This window comes from Gopherus flavomarginatus, chromosome 4, assembly GCF_025201925.1.
Source record: "Gopherus flavomarginatus isolate rGopFla2 chromosome 4, rGopFla2.mat.asm, whole genome shotgun sequence".
Taxonomy (NCBI): Eukaryota; Metazoa; Chordata; order Testudines; family Testudinidae; genus Gopherus; species Gopherus flavomarginatus.
The window spans coordinates 72,577,019-72,601,754 of record NC_066620.1 but is presented as its reverse complement, the minus strand read 5'-3'; the positions used below and the strand labels follow the sequence as shown (position 1 = coordinate 72,601,754).

Genomic DNA, 24,736 nt, shown 5'->3' with positions numbered 1-24,736 from the left:
GTTTCTGATTAAGTTATAACCTTTTTTAAAACTTAGTCCATCAACAAGCAATAATATTCCACTAATGAGGGTTGTACAGTCAATCAAGCACACAAAGAGGAAGAGCAGTACAATGGTGAAGGAAGGATGGATGGTTCACTATACCAGCAGAGACAACCTGGTTAGTAACTTGAAGTTTCTTCGTATATCTATTTTATTTTAAGGGTTACTTGTTTTAAATCAATAAATTTCCCTTTTTTAAAAAAAAACTGGTTTAATAATGTATTGATATCCTTGTTTAGAATTTCATTTGAATATGTTTAGATGTATACAGTAACAATATGGCTAAGCAAATCTAGCAAGACTTGATTCCCTGTTTGCTAGCCCTGCAATTATCTAGAGTGTCTGTCAACTCCATAAGGGTGTATTTAGCAATAACAGCTACGTATCTTCCTCATATCTGGGGCCAGATTGTATTTTCCCATCCTACAGTGGCAAGATTCCTTAAGGACTTCATTCGTGTCCATCCGTCCGTCCTCCCCCACCCCATTTTCCCCCTTTTGAACCTCAGTATACTGTTAGCAGAGTTGATGGGTCCTTCCTTTTGAGCCCTTAGCAAACTGTTCCCTATGCCACCTATTGATGAAGTTTGCTTTTGTAGTAGTCCTTACATCAGCTCAAAGTTTAGAGGAGAGACTGACTCTCATGACATGTTCCCCTTGTTTCAAGAAGGTTGAGTCAGTCTCCAAGTTACTCCCCAAGGTTGTCTCAGAGTTCCAGCTAATCCATTTACCTCTCAGTTTTTTTCCCCCCTCAGACCTCATTCAGCTCTTGGGGAAGCTAACCTTAGCTCAGGTGCTATAGTAAAGATACTGTCCTTTTACATCAACAAGAAAAAATCATTCAGTTATGTACCCAGACTATCCATGGCCTTTGCTGATAAGAGTTAGGGGACAACTTGTATTCTCACCAAGGTTGTCCAAGTGGGTCTTCAATTTTATAAAAAACAGTTATGAGCTAACCAAGTTAGATTCCACATTAGCACTCATTCCACTAGAGACCAGGCAGTCTTTGCTGCCTGTTTTGGTGAATGTGTCCGTAAATTTTGGGTAGCTACAGAGAGCTCCAGCCCACACTTTTACAAGACACTACTCTTTGCCAGAGGCTTCCAGATTGGCTATCCTGCAGTCATTTTTTTAAGTGGAACTCCTGGTACCCCCTCCAAGCAAATAGACAGCTTTTTGTTAGTCACTAAGAATGGAATGCAAGTGAACAGTTACTAACCATTAGCTAACTGTGGTTCTTTAAGATGTGTTGTCCACATGGATTCCATGACCCATCCTCCTTCCCCACTACTGCAGTGTCGTCCTCTGGGATTCTGTATTGGCAAAGGAACTGAGGGATGGTTGGGCCATCTCAGCCCTTAATACCCTTGGGTGGGAGGTGTGTAAGAACATCTAGGATACAGGTGTGGCCCCAGCAGACATTGGTAGCCAAAATAATTTGATCTTGCCTGCATGGGACACATGCACTATGAGTGGAATCTACATGGACAACACTTCTCAAAGAACCACAGTTACCGTAGGGTAAGTAACCATTCTTTCCAGTTTGTGGAATGTGTCTGTTCTTGAGTTTTAAAAATTGGCGTATTTATCCCAAAGTACATACTGCTTCATGCTCCCAATGTAAACTGAAAACTCTAGCAGTCGTAGCCTGACATTGTGTGCAATATATCTTGTATACCGTAAAACAACTCTGTACTTTAAGTGTCTGGAAACTGAAGTTTTAGCTGTTTCATTTGTTTGTGCCTAATGATACTCTGTGGTATGTCTTGTAGAGAAAGAGACATTACTGGAGACTGGATAGTAAATGTCTTACGCTATTTCAAAATGAATCTGGAACAAAATATTACAAGGTAAGTAATAATACTCAGCAGTTATATAGCACTTTACTTGTTACTTTACAAACATCCAGTTTATCCTCAACAAACCTTTGAGGTAGAACAGTAAATATTATCTCTGTTTTATAGATCAAAGCTGAGGCAGAAAGGTTGTGATTTGCCAAAGGCACCAGATAGGAAGAGCTAGGACTAGAACCGTAGGAGATCATGCTTCCCATTCCTCTGCTTAATCACCTGGACTAAATGTATCTCACTTTAAAAATATTTAAACTGTTCTCTAAAGATGTGTTAGCTTAGTATATGAAGTGTCTTAGCAGTTATTGGATAGTTTCACTAATTGGTGATACTCCATTCTACAAGTAGATGGTGTGTTGTACAGTTGGGGCTATAGCTTAGAATCACAGCAATGTAGGGATGGAAGGGACCTTGAGAGGTCATCTAGTCCACATCCCTGTGTTGAGGCAAGATCAAATATACCTAGACCATCTGTGACAGGTGTTGGTGTAACCTGTTCTTTAAAACCTCCAGACATTCCACAACCTCCCTGGGAAGATTATTCCAGTGTGTAACTATCTTTATAGTTAAAAAGTTCTTCCTAATATATAACCTAAATCTCCCATGCTGCAGACTAAGCTGATAAGATTTGTCAGATTTTAGAAAGAGAATGCATTGGAAAATCAAATTCCTTTTACAAAAGGTATTGGTAAATAAATAACTATGGAAGTCTCAGGGCCTTGACAAGGAATTTAACATGGATGATGCTCAACTTTACTAAGGGATTTTTCACTCCATATTACTTCTGTCATCTCACTTATTTCTGTAATTTGCCTGCTCAATCACTTCTGACAGATGGTTTTATTAAATGCTGGAGTCTTCTCTTACTATACATGTTGACTGTAAATGTTCACATGGGTTCCTGTATTTACTTTTAAGTTCCTAAGATAAAACTTGAAATTGTTCTCTGAGGAGTAATTTAACCAAGATCTGTTAAATGCATTTCTGTATTCTCATCCTGCTGTGCAGCCAATCAGTAAATAGTCAAGGCTTGCCATTAATTCCAGCAGATTGTTAATATAGTAATACATTTTGTAGTGAAATGCTCAGAATGTGCTTATAATATAAGCAGAGATTTCCCCCCCCACCTCTTGCTGAGAACGTTCAGGCTGTGTCCAAATCTTGCAGTTTCTTCCCCCAGAACATCTCTAAGATCCAGCTTCTTCTCTGTGCACGCAGCTAAAATTCTTGTCCAGGTCCTCCTCCTTCCTGTCTGGACCAATGCAATCTTCTCCTCTCAGACCTCCCTGATGCTCATATTGCTCCACTCCAGTCCATTCAAAACACAACTGTTCAGATTTTCTTCACTCGTTGCTCACGTCATGTTACTACCTCTTTAAATCCCTCCTCTTACTCTTAGTCTTTTCTACTACTTGAAGGCTTTTTGTCCTCACCTTTAAAACCCTTCACAATTTAGTCCTTCCTACTTATCTGCTCTTGCCTCTTATTGAGTGACCACAGTGCCAGCCTAGTTCACCTGCTTACCCCCTTTTTTTACAAGCGTCTTTGCACATGCTTTCCCACGCACATGGAATGCTCTCCCCTAACTGGTCCATAAACTTACAACCCTTTTTCTTCAAATCTCTCTCCAAGTCCCACTTCTGCCATGATCCTATGGTAATTTGCCAGCTGCTAATGGCAAGGTAGAGTGCCTGTGTGATTGGCTAATATTTATATAGAAGGGAATTCTTTAGTTTTTTGTAATTGTGCATGTAACTTGCCTAGGTAACCACATATTCTTAGCACTATTCCTTCTTGGTTTTGGTCACGCTCACTAGTTGTATGTGTATATTTTGCACCTAATGCAATGAGGTCCTGGCCCAAATACAAATAATACCGCTATTTAAAAAAATAAAACACAGTCCTATTACTAAGAGCCTGATCCCGTGATGTTTACTTACGCTGTGCTCCCATTTAAGTTAATAATGTTTCTGTTTGACTTGAGAGTACTGGATTGGGCCCTAAATATGAGATAAGCAGCAAGGTTGGAAATATTTCTGGGCTTGTATAGAGCAGTTTGGGAAAATTGGGGAGTTTGTAGCAATATGAAGTTTGACATTATGAAAATATCCAGTTCAATAACTATAATGACTCCTAACTTCAAGAAAGAGTTCCAATATGTTATAGCTACATGTACGTTTTCAAGTTTTGTAACGCTTAATATTTTTCTTCAGGAGATTCCACTTTCAGAAATTCTCCAGGTGAATCAGCCTCGAGATTTCTCAAACATGGTGCAGGGCAGCAACCCACACTGTTTTGAGATCATCACTGACACCATGGTATACTTTGTTGGCGAAAATAATGGCAACAGCCATCACAATCCTGTTCTTGCTGCCACTGGAGTTGGATTTGACGTAGCTCAAAGCTGGGAGAAAGCCATCCGTCAGGCTTTGATGCCAGTCACTCCTCAAGCTAGCGTGTGCACTGCAGCAGGACAAGGAAAAGATCACAGTAAGCAGGCAGACACGACACTGTTGTTCATATACTGAAGTGGTTACTGATTTAGGCTCCAGTTTGGTAAAGCATTTAAGCATGTATTTAAAGTGAAGTATTCATGTAAATGCTTTGTTGAATTGGGGGCCTTACTTAATTTTTAAACACGCACGGAATTTTATTTTAACTGTGAAAAGAATCCTTTTCTGTTGTAGCACTAAACCATAGTTAAGAATCTGTTGTCATTTCTATCATGAATGCATATTACAAAATCAGATATTCCAGGTCAATCTCTCCAAGTGCCTCCTTGAAGCCTCTTGGCAACAGCATTCATACTGTCACCCTGCTCAGGCTTATGCCTCCACACTTGATTTCTCCCTCAATGATGTCCGCTGCTGGGGCCCACGTGCACCTTCATCTGCCTATTGTGTCACTAAATTTGCAGGGAATCCTAGGATAAATTAATTTATCTCTGACTATATCAGATCCTTACCTTTCTATGGGGGTGGTGATATCAACAGCAGAATGACACTCAGATGCTGCCCTCAATCAGTGTGTGAAGGTAGATTCTGAAAACAAAATATGCTCTCAAATTAGTGTGATGCATATCTAGCAAACACCATATTGGTTTTTAATTATGGTGAGGTATTGTTTCTGTGAAATGTGATTTGTTACTATAGCTTTTTTACCATTCTTTTAAAATTATATACAACTCTACCCCATTACAACGCCACCCAATATAACATGAATTCGGATATAACGTAGTAAAGCAGCACTCCGGGGAGGGGCTGCATGCTCCGGCGGATCAAATAAAGTTCGATATAACGCGGTTTCACCTGTAACGTGGTAAGATTTTTTGGCTCCCGAGGATAGCGTTATATTGAGGTAGAGGTGTACCACCTTCTCAGCTTTAACTCTAAGATACTAATATAGGCCGAAGTCCTTTTTGGTATTTAAAAAGCCAAAAGTAATTATTTGTAACCCTTCTGATAACACGATAGATCCTGGAAACCAGTGATTTCAGTGCATTTGTTAGCTGCAGTGAACATCAGTCTGACTATAGTCATTAAAGTGGTAAGGGATATAGAGAGGTTAGCAGCTGCATACATCTATCAGATCACATGAAAAATCCATATAAATTTTCTTTTCTGAGCACTGTTTTTCATATCTGTACTGTCAATTTAGTATTTTGGTTTATGTATGTATGAAAGGAGCTTGCAGCTCCCAGGCTTCTTTTCTTAATTGATGAATCACTGACATACTACTGTCCCTCAAAAAGGATGGCTCTCTGGGTCTTTGTCTTAATAAATTAGAATGGCAGAGCTCCCCAGTGAGTGTAGCTTGACTTAAAATGAGAGGGAAGGAGACTGAAGGTAGATTCAGTATATTTCTATATCATATAGTTGTACACAGTATAGTTATAGCTGTGTTGGGTCCTGGATGTTAGAAAGTCATGGTGGGTGTGGGTTAGGTAATATCTTCTGTTGGATGAGCTCTGTGGCTCAAAAGCTTCTCTTTCACCAACAGAAGTTGATCAAATAAAATACCTTGCCTCACCCACCTTGTCTCACTAATTAACATATACAGGCAGCTTCTGAGGGAGTACTTTGAATGTAAATTAATGATGTTATTGGGTAGAATAAGTTATGCTCTTACATCTCCTCAGCTATGTGGTCAGTGGAGAACTGTCAATCTACATGTTATTTTTATACATGAATCAGCTTATCTGGAAGGGGCCGCTAGTTGCTCACCATCCATCTGCACAGTAACTGGACTGATTTAATGCTCTTTAAGCATCTCTATAGATGGGTGTCACATTTCTTAAATAACTCCAGTAATGATGATTTTACAAAGTTCCTCTTTCATTTAACCTACTTTATCCTTATTGCAGTTTAGGCTATGTATATTTTGATGTTATTTTCTACATTTCTTACAATTTTTGTTTCTTACTTCTTGAACTCAACTGTTTCTTGGACAGAATTGAATACTTTGTCCCAACTGAGGTCTAACCAGTCTCAAGTAGAAGAAGACAATCATTAGACATGTGTGAACCTGTAGAGGTTCTGGTTCAGGTGCAATATTAAGAGGAACCTGATCCCAGTGAGTTGGTATTTGTTGCCATGCCAGTTCTGTAGAGCCTTGCTTTGAGGGTGGAGCATTGATGGCAACAGGCCTTTCTCTTTTTGCTCTGGAATTGTATTCCTAGAGTTCAAAGCTCTTTCTGGTTTGACATCTGCCTGACATTCATATTGTCCAGGGATTTGTTGAGCATAGTCTGAAAATTCGCTTGGCAGATTAGTCTCTCTCCTTTTGCTGAGAAGCTTAACTCGAACCTAAAGTCAAAGGAAAAGGCAATTGTTGCTGTTTTGTCTATTTTCTTGCCTTGTACATTATGAGGTTATACTCCTAAACTTCATGTCTAAGTTGGTTCTCTGAAGAAATTTTGTGTGCTCTCAACTTCTATGGCTGCTGCTTTTACTCAAAGAGCTCTCTGATCAACTTTCCAAATTTGCTGTCAAATTTAGCAGATTTATGTCCTCCTATAGCAGATCTACAAAACTAACATTTAGAATAGAACTCAAACAGATAATATTTTCAAAATTATGATGCTTGTCTGTATCTTGCTTGACTTTATATTGTCCTTCCCTTAGTTGCTTATATTTACCTACTCAATTACATATAAGTTCCTTAACTCTGCAGACAGCTAACAATTCCTTTTGGTTAAGATAAATGATCTGTTTTACTTTTACTTTTCTGTATCACTGCCAGAGAATTGCTGCAATTTACGATGCAGTAGGCAAATTACTTTCATCTTCAGTTTCCAGCTCCTGTCCTCGTACAAATTGTTCTAATCTTTTTACCTCTTTTCCCATCAGTTTTGGCATTTTACTAATCCTGAACTATTGCTTCACAAAACAAAATCCAGACCAGTTTGTCTAAATCAACATGTGACTTTTGAGTTTGAATATATATTTTTCTGCAGAACACCAGTGCACAACCATTCACCCTAGCTCCATTGCTAGGAGTCTGTTAAATTATTTTTAACCAGTAACAAAACTTGACTTTTTATTCTCTTATAGTATTATATTTTCCTTCTTATTGCAGAGGAGTTATCTCTCAGCATCTCTGTTTCAAATTGCCAGATTCAGGAGAATGTGGTGAGTCATGTGCAAAAATGGTATTATGTACCCAAACTCTTTTAAAGCAATTGATAGTAAGATAGAATGTCTCATAAAACGGTCAAGGTAAAACACCTAAAGGTTTTACAGCCACGGAACTCTCTATTCTATTAGGTACATAAAAGCAGTCTCCCTTATTGACATCATTGATATTTTGGTGAGTGTATGTCATCATATGTAATACAATGACTAGAATTTCCTGAGAGAGAGTTCCTTCGCTTTTATTTCTTTTCCAAACTAATGACACACACAAGGGGAAAAATAAATTTGTAAGTGATGCAATAATACTCCAAATACTTAGGCTTAATTTTTTATATTTTCTTTTACTTAAGGGCAGGAGATTTGGGTGAAAAATAATTAATGTTAGTAGACAGTTTTTTAACCTTTTGTTTGACTGTCTTTATTAGAACCCAGAACAGATTGAACTAACAGTGTGTTCTGGAATTCTGAAGAATGAGATAGCAGATATTCACCAACATTCAGAATAATAAGTGTATGTTCTGTATATATGTCAGTTAGTACAAAATTATTCATTTTCTTTACCGTCACCATAGTATTAAATACAATGAGGCAGATACGACAACTTACAGCAGCTTTGAATCTGCCCCATAGTTTTAAAATTACCAAAGCAACTTTAATTTCAAACTATTTGTTAAAAGCATGATTAACCATTTAGCCTAGCCAGTACCATTGAATCTCCAAATGGACATTTGTTCTCTGATTGCTCCTAATGTTTGTGGCTTATCTCTTTCATGCAATAGGATATCAGCTCTGTATATCAGATCTTTGCTGATGAGGTCCTAGGTTCTGGTCAGTTTGGCATTGTATATGGAGGTAAGTTACTGTGAACTTTTGCTTTGTATGTGTTCATGCTGGAGGTGTAGTTGGCTAGTGTACGTATATTAGCTACAGTCACATTTCATATATCTACTCATATTTAAGTTGTCGCAATGACCTACAGCTCTGCTTCTGTAATCTTTTGTGTTAAAATGCTTAAATTACAACATATTATTTGTTTGTAATGTGAAAACATGAGCAAATGAAATTCTGGAAACGAGACAAAATCATCTGAACTGTCTTGCTAGTTTTCTTCCATTTCATGTCTCCTCTTCCCATAGCAGAATCATTGTTACCTGTTAAGACTCCACCTATCAGAAAGCAAGGAAGGAGGCAAAAGAACAGTAATTAAAGGTCAATGGAAAGAAAGAAAACATCCTTTTCATTTTGCCTTTATTGTCTACAAGCTTTGAAACTTTAATTCTTCTGTATATTAGTTGTGCTATTAATACTCTTCTTACTCTGAAAATTTTCTGATGGAGATATAAGTTGATGGGCTGGTAGCTGTATACCAGTCTTGAAAGAAATTTCTTTTGCTTCTGGACTCTATGGAAAGTGGTAACATGACATTTTGTGTAAAGATTCTCTTTTAAGGTGAGAGCCATGGAGTGGGAAAGAGAGATTATGACAGAATTAGACAATTTTCCCTGTTTATCATTTTTTTATCTACTCCCATAATTATGCTGTCCTTTGTATAGAAACTCCTCTTGATGCTGAGTACAATTACTCCTTGATTCAATACTTATTTAAGCCAATATATTTAATGCTTGTATGAAGCATTTGTCCAAAATCTTTTTTAGTTCACTCCACCATTTTAAAATGCATATATGGTATAACACATTTAAGATACTACAATCACAAAGAAAATGGGAGAGCAGGAAAAGATAATGTAACCATAGTCTAATATTAGTGTTATGTTCTGACTGCATTGATCTATTTATTGCTGAGACAAAGTTGGATGAGGTAATATATTTTGTTGGACCATCTTCTGATGAAGAGAGACAAGCTTTTGAGCTTACACAGCTCTTTGTCTCCAGAAGAAGAGTTCTGTGTAAGCTTGAAAGCTTGTGTCTCTCAAACAGACGCTAGTCCAATAAAAGGTATTACCTCATCTACCTTTTCTCACTAATATCCTGGAACCAACACTGCCACACTATTTATTGTCAATGGTTCACAGGTTGGATCTGGTACCCATTATACCGTAAATAAGAATATTCTTATTCATTTAAAATTTGGATCTACATCCTTCCAGTTAACATATAGTGAATAAAATACTTTTGGTTCATTTTTGTGTTCCTGTATTTTAGAAAAGTTCACACAGAACATTCTATTGGTTTAATTATGTCTAGGTATGAGAAAAATGTTTTGCTTTTTTTCAGAATTTAGGACAAAATTTGAACTTGTAGATACAGAAAATTGAATACATTTTGAAGTACACCTCTACCCTGATATAATGCTGTCCTCTGGAGCCAAAAAGTCTTACCGCGTTATAGGTAAAACTGCGTTATATCGAACTCGCTTTGATCCACCGGAGTGTGCCGCCCTGCCCCCCTGGAGCGCTGCTTTACTGTGTTATATCCGAATTCATGTTATATCGGGTTGCATTATATTGGGGTAGAGGTGTATTGATATCTAGCTTTTATTTCTATTTGCCCCTCTATTACATTACCTTTCATTTTTGAAAGGTGTAAAAAATGTTGTAGGGCTATGGGAGAAAATTTGGGTGATCTCTTGCTGGTGTAAGATTTCACAGCAATACCATTTTAAAGAGCTATGTTTAAAGCCATTTTGAACCAACATACAGTATTTAATGTTAATCCTTCACCTGTGTGTGAGCATAGCTCTAGTCTGTTCTGCTTACTTAACCAAATATTGTCACCTGGTTGTTTGATCTTTAATCAAGTCCAGTATCCAGAAGGAATATGTCTAGTCCACTGTTAACTTTATTTCTGTGGCATTTTGATATAATTTGATGTTTAGTGGAGCTAGAACCTCTTCCTTTGAATTATATATATATTTAACCATTACAGGAGGCTACAATTTGTCATTTTAAGAATTGCCATATGTCATCCAAGGGTTTTATTTGGTATTGATACTGAATGCCTTAAAACAGATCTCCTAAACTCCTTTGAAGGATTTGAACCTTCATGCCATTTCTTCTATCAGCCCAGGATATATTGCAAGCTTTTCATTGTAATAGTCTCTTCTAATCTGATTTAATAATTTTTACTTTTCAGTTATTGAAGTCTGTTTGGCTAGTCTGTTGCCATTTGGAACTTCAGTCATGCCTCCATTAAGTCCATTTTGTCCAGTGGAAATAACCCTTTTTTTTAACCCTTTATTCATCATATAAATCTTTAAGGCAGGTATATTCTCATGTTGATTGCTCCATCCAACAACCTTCAGGAGCAATTACTAAGCCATGACCACCAGTACTGAATACAGAACTCCAGGTGAGGTGTAGCCTAGGTTGTTTATATAGCAGTAGTGTGACCTCCTTGTAGTATTTATCTAGCAGTGCACCGTAGTATTCTCTGCGCCTCTTACACTGTAGCTGTGGACTTTTCTGTGTATTTTATACATTTTTCTAAGAGTTTTCAGCACTTTCACTGATCAGACATTCCCTTTTGTTTTTGTTACAGTCTCATTCTAGATTTAATATTGATGTGTGTGTTACATTACCAAGGTCCTTCTGTATCTGACCTCATTAACCTGCCCTCTTCATTGAGGGCTTAATTCTAACATCGCAGGAAACAACTGAGTATGGGTGGGGGTACTGGGTGGACAACTGCACGATCAGCATTGAAACATCCTGTCTGTGTAGGGTATGTTTTTCATTGAATCATAGAATCATAGAATATCAGGGTTGGAACGGACCTCAGGAGGTCATCTAGTCCAACCTCCTGCTCAAAGCAGGACCAATTCCCAACTAAATCATCCCAGCCAGGGCTTTGTCAAGCCTGACCTTAAAAACCTCTAAGGAAGGAGATTCCACCACCTCCCTAGGTAACCCATTCCAGTGTTTCACCACTCTCTGAGTAAAAAAGTTTATCCTAATATCCAACCTAAACCTCCCGCGCTGCAACTTGAGACCATTACTCCTTGTTCTGTCATTGGGTACCACTGAGAACAGTTTAGATCCATCCTCTTTGGAACCCCCTTTCAGGTAGTTGAAAGCAGCTATCAAATCCCCCCTCATTCTTCTCTTCTGCGGACTAAACAATCCCAGTTCCCTCAGCCTCTCCTCATAAGTCATGTGCTTCAGCCCTCCGCTGGACTCGTTCCAATTTTTCCACATCCTTCTTCTAGTGTGGGGCCCAAAACTGGACACAGTACTCCAAATGAGGCCTCGCCAATGTTGAGTAGAGGGGAATGATCACATCCCTCGATCTGCTGGCAATGCCCCTACTTATACAGCCCAAAATGCCATTAGCCTTCTTGGCATCAAGGGCACACTGTTGACTCATATCCAGCTTCTCGTCCACTGTAACCCCTAGGTCCTTTTCTGCAGAACTGCTTCCTAGCCATTCGGTCCCTAGTCTGTAACAGTGAAGGGATTCTTCCGTCCCAAGTGCAGGATTCTGCACTTGTCCTTGTTGAACCTCATCAGGTTTCTTTTGGTCCAGTCCTCTAAGGTAAGATGAGGTGAAACATAGCACAGCAAGACACACACAACAGGATACGCCTGTTTTCCCTAACCAGTCATTTAGAGCTTTCAGATGGCAGCACACCTGGTTGGGGCTACCACATCCCTCTTCATGTAGACTATACCCTATTGGGCATATGGCGTGCCAGCCAGTGTATTAGCTGGATTTACCTTCTAGCGCATTCCTGCACACAGTGGAAGTATCCTTTTGCTGCTGGGACAACAGGAGAGAAGAATCCTTACACCTTTTTCTATCCCACCCTGAGCATCAGCGTAGAAGAGGCCAGGATTTCACCATCTATATCTATATCTATATATATAATATCAATGCACAGATTGGACAGCAAAGCAACAGTCACTTTAAATGTATGGTGCAGAAAAATCCTGCATTTCAGGATTGAGAGAACTTACTGTCATAATTACATTCATATCACAGATACAATTTTCAACTGAGATGTGTATTAACATTTATGATTGTGAAAAATGTACCCATTTCCACAAAGAGGGCTGTAACTTTGTTAATGAATGATTTTCTGCTGTTTGACGGGTGGTGCTGCTTTTCTTTTAGGAAAACATAGGAAGACTGGAAGGGATGTGGCTATTAAAGTCATTGATAAGATGAGATTCCCCACAAAACAGGAAAGTCAGCTTCGCAATGAAGTTGCCATTCTGCAGGTACAAAATACATTTTAAATAAAATCCACATTTGAGCTTTTCGTCCTGTCAAAGGAAAAGCTTTTCTGTGATTCTGTGACATGTGCTTAAGTGCTTTACTAAGCTGGGCATAAGACCCAATCCTTGAAATCTGAGCCTATCTGTTAGAGGGGGTGCTGAAAGACAGGGAGTCTGTAAGCAGCTGGAAGCAGAGTTGTCAGCATATTGTTGGCAGTTGTCTACTTACTGCCAGCACAGACCCAGGGAGAAGATGTACTTAGGCTTTCTGGGGCCTGCCTGAAGCAGCAGCTGAAATTCATGTGACTTCTGTTCTGTTGATTGCATAACTTGTCCATCAATCTATACAAACATTTGCTCTTTTCCTTTATATTCCTGTCCGTATCATATACAAAATTGTCCACTTCAGATATTACCTTTTCCAGACAAAAGTAATCTTAATATTGGCAATGGGCACATTTCACGTGTTAAATCTTGCCACTTTGAAATGCCTTCTGCCTCATGCTCTGTTTCTAATCCCTAGCTTTCCATTTATATATGCTTTCTGATTTTATAGCTCAGTATAAGTGTAATTTTCCTATTGTTCAATCAATGCTATATCTCTTTTGTTCTTCATGTGAATGTTGTAACTCGCTAGAATTTGCACCACCCTGGGATTGTAAACCTGGAATGTATGTTTGAAACCCCAGAACGGGTGTTTGTTGTGATGGAAAAGTTGCATGGAGATATGCTGGAGATGATTCTTTCTAGTGAGAAAAGTCGGCTGCCAGAACGAATCACAAAGTTCATGGTCACCCAGGTTGGTATTCCATCTCTGTTTGCTTCTGTGAAGAAGAGGGGCTAGATTTTGGTTTCTTAAACTGGTGTGAATAGAATTTAGCCCAAGGTATTGCCTAGATTCAATCATTATTTAAAGAAGACCAAGCTTTAACAAGCGACAGAGAGTCCTGTGTCACCTTGTAGACTAACAGACGTATTGGACCTTAAGCTTTAGTGGGTGAATACCCAGTTCATCAGATGAATGTAGTGGAAATTTCCAGAGGCAGTACAAATATGCAGGCAAGAATCAGTCTAGAGATAACGAGGTTAGTTCAATCAGGGAGGATGAGGCTCTCTTCTAGCAGTAGAGGTGTGAACACCAAGGAAGGAGAAACTGCTTTTGTAGTTGCTAGCCATTCACAGTCTTTGTTTAATCCTAAGCTGATGGTGTCAAATTTGCAAATGGACTGAAGCTCAGCAGTTTCTCTTTGAAGTCTGGTCCTGAAGTTTTTTTTTTTGCTGCAGGATGGCCACCTTTAAATCTGCTATTGTGTGTCCAGGGAGGTTGCCATATACAAAAACCTGTAGGAGAACACTTCAACCTCCCTGGACGCACAGTAGCAGATTTAAAGATAACCATCCTGCAGCTAAGGTGTAACTGGTTATGTTTTAAAGGAGACACTTCAAATTTAAGTTTTCATAAAAGTCTATGTGTGGTATAAAAATATTCAAAAACTTCCTTCCCCCAAACAAAATTAACAATTGTGATTTTGATCAGGAAAAAAAATAGCACTTGCACAACGTGAAAGCACAGCAAATTGGAGATGTCTGTATTGTTCTAAATTATTGTACAACTTTGTGTCTGATCTTTGGTGCGTAGACACTTACAGTCCTAATAATTTTGAAAATACCTTTCCTCTTTTTGTAGATACTTGTTGCTTTGAGAAATCTACACTTCAAGAACATTGTGCACTGTGATTTAAAACCGGAAAACGTACTACTAGCATCAGCAGAACCATTCCCTCAGGTGAGTGAAAATTTAACAAAGGTTTCATCCTAAATCACTGTTCCACTAAAGAAGAAATATAGAATTTAGAGCTGAAAAATGATCTGTTATAGGACAGTATTACTGATGTTTTCACCCAAAATATAACTAGAATTATGTGAGCTGCCTGTATTGTTACCTTATGAATTATCTATGTATTTTGTGTACTGATTTATTGAATAAGTATAGATGTTCTTGTTTGAGTGATTGCAAATGTCCATTTTACTTCAGGTGTGTGTCAGCTGAGTGCGCCAGAGTCAGAGATTTTTCCCTTACGGGTACCTATCAGGGTGGTGTATGTGTTCTCATGCTGCTGCACAGTGATATAAAGGGCAGAGCTGCCCCTGACCCTCTTCAGTCCCTTCTAACCACCCATGATCAACGGGGTTGCTAATATTCTCTTTTTCAGGGATTTTTTTCTTGTATATAGTTAGTGTAGTTATCAATAGTTGGACCTTTAGAGTAAAGTTTTATTGTTATTTAACTTAGTTTTGCTTAGATTGCCAACTCCTGGTACCTGGGCTTTAAGGCTTGCATTGGCTGTGAGAAGTCTGGTAAGTGACCCTCATTGCAGTAGTCTAAAGTGCTTCGGTGAGGGTCACATCTGAGATTGTTCCCATAGCTGTAGAAACTTCAAGCCTTGGACCAAAGGGATGGACATCAAGTACTTCTGCCTCTGTCAGAAGTGCCCCTCCAGACCTTGCGGAAACTGTGTGCTATTCCCCTTCCCTGGTAACAAGGAAGAAGCATGGACAATGTGTCTTGAAGGAGCCAGCCTCCTCCAAAAGATCAGGGTCACTGGTGCTGTCTATCAGCAAGCAAGCTGGAGGGCAGTGTAGAGTGTCTGTCTTTGGGGAAGAGGTGCTCCCGGATACCGACTTTGTCCAGCCCAGAGTAATTGACTCTGGTGCATGCATCATTGAGGCTGAACTCTGCAATACAACAGCAAGAGACTCTCTTGGTACCAGTGACGCTGGAGGCATATGCCATGGTGTGAGACCTGCTACACCTTTTAGTACTGGATTCTTCAGCAGTGCAGGAGATAAGTTGTCTGGTACCAATGGAGCCTCAGGCTTCATCAGATGTACCTGCAAGTATGATTGGTGCCGTGGCTGGCTTCAGATTTCCAGTGCTTGCTCGCCTGGTGCCATCAAGAGGCAAGCCCAGCATGCTGTCACCAGTACTGATGTCTCTGGAGACACAATACTCCATATTGGCACCGTGTGGCACAGTGTCTTTGTGGGCAGGCAACTTGGGTTCCTCCTTGGAGTCTAAGGTAGGCTCCTGTGCCTTTCGCTCCAGGGCTAGAAGCATTACTCACCTTTCTTTAGAGGATTCAGCTCCTGGTGCCTGGCAGAGGTCCCATGGTAGTCCAGGGAGCTGGATCTTTGGGCTGGTAGAGGGTGAGATCCTATACCCTGCCAATGGATTTATGAAACTCATGGGGAATGCTCGACCCGGGTGCAACAGGTCTTGCTGGGCAGCAGAAAACCCTCCACCAGAGCAACTTACCTGGCAAAGTGGAAAAGGTTCACGTGATGGGTTTTGGAATGACATGTCCGAGCTGAGAAGGCCTCACTGCAAGTTATCCTGAATTATCTTCTGCACTTCAAACTTCAGGGCTTGTCCCTGTCATCGACTAGGGTTCATCTGGCTGCTATTTTGGCTTTCCACCCTCCATTCCAAGGAAGGTCAGTCTTCACTCATGATATGATGGCTTCGTTCGTGAAAGGTCTGGAGTGTCTTTACCCTCACTTCTGGGACCCTGCTCCTTGGGATTTGGATCTCGTGCTGTCGAGGCTCATGGGACCTCTCTTTGAACCTCTGGATTCCTGCTGTCTTCTCCTTCTCTCCTGGAATGTTTCATTCCTGGTGGTGATTGTGTCCACCTGCAGGGTGTCTGAGATCAGGGCATTCATGTCAGAACGACCCTATACGGTGTTTTACAAAGATAGGATCCAGTTGCAGCTGCATCCAACATTCCTATCAGTTTCCCAGTTTCATACTGGCCAGGACATTTTCTTACCGATCTTCTTTCTGAAGCCCCATAAATCCGAGGAGGAGCACAAGTTTACATGCCTTGGACATCAGGAGGGCACTAACCTTCTATATTGACAGGACAAGGCTGTTTCGCAAGTCAGCACAGCAATTTGTTGCGGTGTCAGACAGGATGAAAGGTCGCCCAGTGTCTGCTCAAAGTATTTCGTCTTGAATCACAGCCTGCATCTGATACTGCTATGAGCAGGTGAATATACCTCCACCCACAATAGTCAAGGCTCGCTTGACTAGAGAGCGGGCATCATCAGTAAGGCTATGTTTTAGTCACAGGTATTTTTAGTAAAAGTCATGAACAGATCATTGGGAGTAAACAAAAATTCACAGCCCGTGACCTGTCCAGGACTTGTACTATATACCCCTGACTAAATCTTGGGGGGTGGAGGGGACACTGGTGCTGGGGGAAGGAGGGGTTGGTGGAGCTGACAGGCTCCCTACCTGACTCCATGCCTCCCCGGAAGTGACGACATCCCTCGGCTCCTAGGTGGAGGCTTGGCCATGCAGCTCTGCGCACTGCCTCCCTGAGCGATGGCTCCAAAGCTCCTATTGGCCGGGAACTGCAGCCAATGGGAGCTATGGGGGTGGCACCTGCAGGCAGAGACAGTATGCAGAGCCTCCTGGCTGTACCTCTCCCTAGGAGCCAAGGGATGTCACTGCTTCCAGGGAGTGCTCCCTGTCCTGAGCTAAGTGCCGCACAGAGCCCTCATCCCCTCCTGCGCCCCAACCTACAGCCCTGAGCCCCCTCCCACACTCAAACTCCTCCTGCTGCTGGGGAGTGTGGTGGTAGCTGCTGCAGAGGCCATGGAAAGTCACAGAATCCATGATCTCCATGACAGACTCGCAGCCTTAGTCATCAGCAGCCTTCTTGGCTCAGATGACGATCCAAGAGATCTGTAGAGCTGCTACCTGGTTGTCTGTCCACATGATTGCGTCTCATTATGTGCTTACCCAGCAGGTCTGGGATGATGCTGGGTTTGGCAGGGCGGTGCTGCAAGACCGTGAATTCTGAGCCCACCTCCACTGGCGCTGCTTGTGAGTCACCTAGAATGGAAGTGACTTGAGCAAGCACTCGAAATAAAAACAGTTACCTATCTTTCATGGCTGTTCTTCAAGATGTGTTGCTTGTGTCTATTCCATTACCCATTGTCCTGCCCCTCTGCTGGAGTTTCCAGAAGGAAGGAACTGGGAGGGTTTAAGATCTGCTGCGCCTAATATACCAGCACATGAGCATGGCACTCCTGGGGGCACCACTGCTGACCCTACAGATACCACTAAGGCAAAAATCTCTGATGACCAGGCATGTGGGCATGCGCGCACCTAGAATGGAATGGACATGAGCAGCACATCTCGAAGAGCAATGGTCATGAAAGATAGGTAAGCATTTTTTCTCCATTCTGCAGAGCCTCTGTCAGGGCTCTTTTGACGTTAACATCAGAACCCAATCTGATCTTGCAGGACCACAGTTGACTCCTGCATCACAACCTGTCTGCTGTCCATTTTATGGCTTGGATGCTCCATAGTTACTGCCTTAAGAGGCAGAGTATTCAGAGAATGTACAAAACATCTTCCTGAATAGCAGAAAACCTTCTAGTCGAATACTTTTCTGTTGAAGTGAAAATGATTTTCCTTATGGTCATAGCAGAAAGATGTTTTCCAGTCTAGGCCTCTTTCTACCGTGTCTTGGATTACTTGTTCTGCCTGAAACAACAAAGCCTGTCCATTAGTATCATCCGGGTTTACCTGGGAGATATCTCCAGTTTCCACTCTCCAATCACTGACCACTCAGTTTTCTCTAATCCAGTATTCTTAAAGGGTCTGGACAGGTTATATGCCTAGGTGGTTATATCCCTAGGGTTCAAATCTGGTGTTAATGAAGTTGATGGCAGCCTGCTCTTTACTTAATCTGTCCATGAAAGTAGCCTTTCAGGTAGCTATTACCTCTGGGAGAAGAGTTGGGGAATCACAAGCCTTGGTAGCTGAGCCTCCTTATACAGCCATTTATAAGGACAAAGTTTACGTCCACATCTGAAAACTGTGCCAATTGAATTCCATCTCAATCAAGTGATATAATTTACCGACTTTCTTTCCTAAGCCCCAATCTCATAAGGATGAAGAGACATTCCATACTTTGGATGTCAGAAGGACGTTAGGTATTTATTTGGACATAACCAAATTGTTTAGGTTGTCATCCCAACTATTTTTAGCAATTGCAGAGAGGATGAAGGCCCTTCTAGTCTCAGCACAGAGAATCTCATCATGGATTTCCTCTTGCATATGTATTATGACATTGCCAACATATTCCTGACAAGCCTGGTAGTAGCACACTCAGCAAGATCTCGGGAGTTCTGCGGGTTTTTTAGCTCAAGTGCCTGTAACAGACATTTGTAGGACTGCAACTTGGTTATCGGCACACACCTTTACAACTCATTATTCTGTATCTCAGCATTCCAGAGACAACGCCTAGTTTGGACGAGTAGTCCTTCAGTTGTTTTTCAGGTAGACTCCGAAATGCACCTCCAGATTGAGCTGGTTGTGAATCACCTGAAGTGAAATGGACGTGTGCAAGACAAAATGGTTACAAAACTCTTTTGTAACTGTTGTTCTTCGAGATGTGTTGTACGTGTCTATTCTATGACCCTCCCCCTTCCCCTCTGTAACAGAAACTCTCCAGTAAGGAGGAACCAAAGGGGTGTGGGGCGGCTTCACGCTTTATGCCATCACAAGGCAACATAGGGTGCATGTGTTGCCCTGACAGGTACCACTCTGAGACAAATGGGGCGGGATAGCTCAGTGGTTTGAGCATTGGCCTGCTAAACCCAGGGTTGTGAGTTTAATCCTTGAGAGGGCCATTTAGAGATCTGGGGCAAAAAATCTGTCTGGGGATTGGTCCTGCTTTGAGCAGGGGATTGGACTAGATGACCTCCTGAGGTCCCTTCCAACCCTGATATTCTATGAAATCTCTGTCTCTGGTGCAGTGAGTGTGCACATATCCGAAGTGGGTTAGACACGTATGGTCTCAAGTTGCAGTGGGGGAGGTTTAGGCTGGATATTAGGAAAAACTTTTTCACTAGGAGGGTGGTGAAGCACTGGAATGGGTTACCTAGGGAGGTGGTGGAATCTCCTTCCTTAGAGGTTTTTAAGGTCAGGCTTGACTAAGCCCTGGCTGGGATGATTTAGTTGGGAATTGGTCCTGCTTTGAGCAGGGTGTTGGACTAGATGACCTCCTGAGGTCCCTTCCAAACGTGATATTCTATGATTCTGTGTGCAGTGAAGTGTAACACATCTCAAAGAACAGCAGTTACAGAAGAGGTTACTAACTGTTTTTTCTTAAGTTTGCTAGTAAGTTTCCAAAGTCAAGTATGTAAAGGGAGACCTCACTGAAGGAATAGGACTAATTGCTTTTTGCTTCAGTTTGTCCAGTGCAAGCAATAATTAAATGATGGCAAATGTAATGCCTGATACCATACTTTTGTTTAGACAGTTGCTCCTCTGAGATCTACTAGAGATTTTTCAGTTAACAGTACTGTATTTATTTACAGGTGAAGCTGTGTGACTTTGGTTTTGCGCGCATCATAGGCGAAAAGTCTTTCAGGCGCTCTGTGGTTGGAACCCCTGCCTACCTTGCTCCTGAGGTGCTCCGGAGTAAAGGTTACAATCGCTCTCTGGATATGTGGTCAGTGGGAGTAATTGTCTATGTGAGCCTTAGTGGTACATTCCCATTTAATGAGGATGAAGATATAAATGACCAAATCCAAAATGCAGCATTTATGTATCCACCAAACCCCTGGAAGGAAATTTCTAGTGAAGGTAAAGAAATTCAAGAGAGCGTTTGCTTTTTGAGATCTTGTTTTTTATAGCATTTTATTTACATTAACTCTTTGGAATTCAGGTATTTTTGAATTGCATTATGAGTTTGATTCAGACAGGAATGTGAAAATTGACAGCTGAATGACCCTTTGGTTAAAGGCTAACCTAATAGGTGTGAGCCAGCATGAATTTATGAAAGATAAACAATGTCAACTGGGATTACATTTAACAATTGGTCTAGAGAAAAGGGAGAACCAATAGATATAACTAGATTTCAGAAAGCTGGTGATAGAACTTGACATAATGGCTTATTGTATGAACTCACCAAATGTGGGTTTAGGTAACTTTTCTCCTGGGTGTAGAAGGTGGTGGGCTGGAGGTAAAGATGTGTACTCTTCATGAAAACTAGAAAGTTAAATCTGGCATGGCTGTATGTTGGGACTGATAGTTTAAAATACAGGCATGCATACACCTCTACCCCGATATAACGCGACCCGATATAACACAAATTTGGCTATAACACAGTAAAGCAGTGCTCTGGGAATGAGGGGTGCGGGGGGAAAGGGAAGCGAGTGGGGCTGTGCACTCCGGCAGATCAACGCAAGTTCGATATAACATGTTAAGATTTTTTTTGGCTCCCAAGGACAGAGTTCTATCGGGGTAGAGATGTATAACTAGAATTCTGGATACAAACATTCTGGTCCAGTGCAATAACGAAATAGGGGTGAGTGAAGATATTCAGATCTGGATCCAGATGTTAGCAGATTTCAAGGTTGTTCAGACCTGGGGTTTTAGCATGGGCCTAGCTCTAGCTGTGAAATTTATGATGATGATAAAATAAGTGGTGTATATACTTAAGACCTGGAGGGATGTCTGACAGTAGTGTGTAATGGTGGGAACTTACTGTTAAGAGAGAGCACTTTAAAAAGATAAAATTTTCAAAAGAGCCTAACTGGCTAAAGAGGCTAAATCTCATTGACTTCTGATGAGACCTACGTTCTTAAATACCCCAGTAGTTTTGTAAACTTTACCCCTTTTAATTTAGGACCAATTTTAGCAAAGCTTCCATTGACTTCAGTCGGACTAGGATTTTATCCTTACATTAGTACATTATTTTTAACAGTAAATCTGAAATCAATAAACTCAATTTGGAGTAAATCAGTAAACTCAGTTTTGAGTAGTGTTTTTTAAAAACAAACAAAACGCTAACTTTCTGGCTTTCTCCTAACACGAGTTAAAACGTATTGTAAAGACCACTGGCTTGGCTAAGATTCACACAATACATTGTGTATATATTTTAGGTAACACTTAAATTTCAGAGTTACATGTAAACTACATTAGAGATGACAGATTTGTATTTATACTGTAGAATTGTTGATAATTTGTTTGTTCTGTGGCATTTCCCCCACCCCAGCCATTGATTTAATAAATAATTTGCTTCAAGTGAAGATGAGAAAGCGTTACAGTGTTGACAAATCTCTTAGTCACCCCTGGCTACAGGTAAGAGCTATTGCCTGCCTTATTTTCTATAAAAGCAGCGTATAACTGTGTCCTTTAAGTGAATCACATTTTAAATTAAGTAGCTCAGAGGCTTTGTAAAGATTGTTTTTACTGCAACATTATGAAAATATCTTACAATGGACATCCATGAAGAAGGCAACTAGAATTAATCTAATATGAGAGAGAACCGAGCCTCATTGACCATGCTTACCTGCTGCATCTTTCCTATCTCCCCTTCCCACCTCTGGGATTCTGCCCATCTCGTTATGTGTTCCTTCCCTCTGACCTTCAGAATCTTACCTGCCCTCTTGTTCTCTACAATACTGTTAATTTTTCTCTCTGTTTTTAGTCTTTACTGTCTATGTGGCAGTGGTGTGGAGAGTTCATTCCCTTAGTATTGCCAATTATCAACACTCAACACCACTTGAAATACATGGCAGAGTGAGAAGCTATTTGATCTCAAGTAGAGAATGAAAGCAGAATGTGTACCATGACTCATTTTAGAAGCAGCAAGATGAGGTGAAGTGTGTTTGTAGAAGGAAAGTGCTGATTCAGTTTTCATTCGGGTGCCTTTTACTTTCTGATCTCTGACAACTACATAATCTCACAATTTTGCACACAGACAAGAGAACTCTGATGGAAAACCCACTCAATTATTTGATGGAATTAGTATTTCAACTGAAAGGACAGCATTTTTACATATATCTGAAAAATTTCTGTCTTGGAATCATTACATTTTCATAAATTGTATGTAGTAATACTTAAATCCCTCTGATTTCAGTAAATTTCAACTCATGCCCCTTCTGGTGAACCTAGTCCTGTTTGGGTTTGCACCATATCTTGTTGACTGTAGTCACCTAGCCATATTAAAGTAAAAGTATTGAATTGCTAACTTGATTTTAATGACTGTTTTGCTGCCATGGGTTTCATAAACCATTCACCTTAATTTTTTTAAAGGATTATCAGACTTGGCTTGACCTTAGAGAGTTTGAAACTCGCATTGGAGAGCGTTACATTACCCATGAGAGTGATGATGCTCGCTGGGAAGAACATGCTTATGAACACAACCTTGTGTACCCCAAACATTTCATTATGGCCCCTAATCCAGATGATATGGAAGAAGACCCTTAATATTCACCATGCTAACTTCATTATAGAAGGAAGCTTCAGATAGAAACTGATGTTGATACTTTTCTGGACAGATATTGCTCTTTGAATGTTGTTCAGATGATTCAATCTACAAAACCATGAAGGATCCTGCACTGGCAGGTGGATGAGCAAAATGACCTAACAAGTTTTTCTTCATCTCTAATTTCTTGAACTATGAAATGTGATCTGGCAATGGGATAAGCAACTTAGGTAACATTTCACTAGCTGTATGGTTACGGACGATGTTACCGAGGTGTAATGCATACAGACTGAATGCATGGTGTGTGTTTTCTGTGTTTTTTGTAGCCTATGCAATAACGAAACAATTTTTTTTTATGGTTTCCTAGTCCCTTATTTACTAAGCCATAGAGTACTGTTTTCTGGTATTTAGATACATCTCCACTTTCCTAGTTTGTACATTGTGGAAAGAGGCTGTAAAAAGAAATCAAAACCGTATACTTTGACCAAATCACAACAGAAAATGCTGGATTAGGACTAATTTAAAAGACTGAATGTTTGACAGGTATGCTAAAACAATCAAGGTAAAGGAACATGCTCATTTGCCACTGTTTTAAGCAGTTGAACACTTGACTTTCTTTGCCCTGGTAGAATTGAAAGATCTTTCTCCAGTTGTCTGAGATAAGATAGTAACACCGGATTTCATATTTCTGATGAATGCTGACAATCAAAAAGCTGTGGTAGCCCTCAATATTGTCTGTTACAATAGAGCAATAAACCACAACAGGGTGTGCATTAATATGCAAGATTGGGATGTGTCTTTGGTGTGTACCAAAGGCGTTTTGTCTTAAAATCACCAAAATAGTGCACAAATAGCATACACACTTTTATGTAGCATATCCTTCCACTGTGGAAAAATAGTTTCTAGCAGGATATGCAAAATAGTAAAGAAAAGTATGAACACTTTTTTCCTCTGCTGATTTGAATAACTTTGAAAAACATATTTTATGTTCATTTTATGTTCCCCGGACTCAGCCTGTCTGCAGTAGTTTGTGGCCTGATAGCAACTCTCGATCCTCATTTTCTATTGAACAAACTAAATTAGGAGCCCTGTTGAAAAAATCAAAATGGAGCATGAGTTAAAGAGGCTGTTGCACCACAAACTGTTGCCAACAGGGCAGCTGGATTCATGAACTAACAGGAGGAAGAAGCATTGCCTTCTATTTCAGCCTTCTAGTCTTTAACCTGCAATTCCACCCCTTCCCCACTTCCTAAACTTCACAGATTATGAAACTGAATTAGGCGCTCTAAAAAAACTCTTAATTCAGCTTCTTAACAGAAACGTCCATTTAAACATACCCAGCCACATCTTGAGAACTATGGCCAAAGGGAGAGGGAAGCAGAAGTTTCCTTCTGAAATGATGGTGCAGGAAGATAGTTTGGCAGTTAAAGTCGGCCATGTTTCAAGAAGAAAGCCTTATGTCCGCTATATTAAATCAAGGCCTCCATTTACTTAAAGTTGTGAGTTTCTGATGAAATTTCAGCCATGTATTATTGAGAGTTGATGCAAGGTTGTGCATCTCCCAGATAGGTCCAACTAGCTCATAACTTGGCTTTGGGTAATGTCCTTATGTTTTTTTGAAATGTAAATTCTGTAGGTTTCAGCTGCAAAGGTAATTGAAGCCTTTGAGGTCTCCTTACTCTTCTAGGTGAGGTAACGTTTTTGTAGGCTGACTAAAATATTTTTAATTGTAATTCTCAAA

The 24,736-nt window shown here is 40.4% G+C and overlaps 1 protein-coding gene across 2 annotated transcripts in view; it reads left to right on the top strand.

The window, feature by feature from the left end:
• PRKD3 (protein kinase D3) overlaps window positions 1-23,355 on the top strand; it is a 92,372-nt gene extending 69,017 nt beyond the window's left edge. For both annotated transcript variants that reach the window (XM_050950293.1, XM_050950292.1), the window contains 11 exons: window positions 37-160; window positions 1,817-1,894; window positions 4,108-4,384; window positions 7,472-7,524; window positions 8,307-8,379; window positions 12,597-12,703; window positions 13,338-13,499; window positions 14,388-14,486; window positions 20,099-20,366; window positions 21,781-21,866; window positions 22,824-23,355. In XM_050950293.1, the coding sequence (XP_050806250.1) occupies window positions 37-160; window positions 1,817-1,894; window positions 4,108-4,384; window positions 7,472-7,524; window positions 8,307-8,379; window positions 12,597-12,703; window positions 13,338-13,499; window positions 14,388-14,486; window positions 20,099-20,366; window positions 21,781-21,866; window positions 22,824-22,997 (1,501 nt within the window). In that variant the 3' untranslated portion in view covers window positions 22,998-23,355. The remainder of the gene's footprint in view (window positions 1-36; window positions 161-1,816; window positions 1,895-4,107; window positions 4,385-7,471; window positions 7,525-8,306; window positions 8,380-12,596; window positions 12,704-13,337; window positions 13,500-14,387; window positions 14,487-20,098; window positions 20,367-21,780; window positions 21,867-22,823) is intronic.
• The last annotated feature ends 1,381 nt before the right edge of the window (window positions 23,356-24,736 follow it).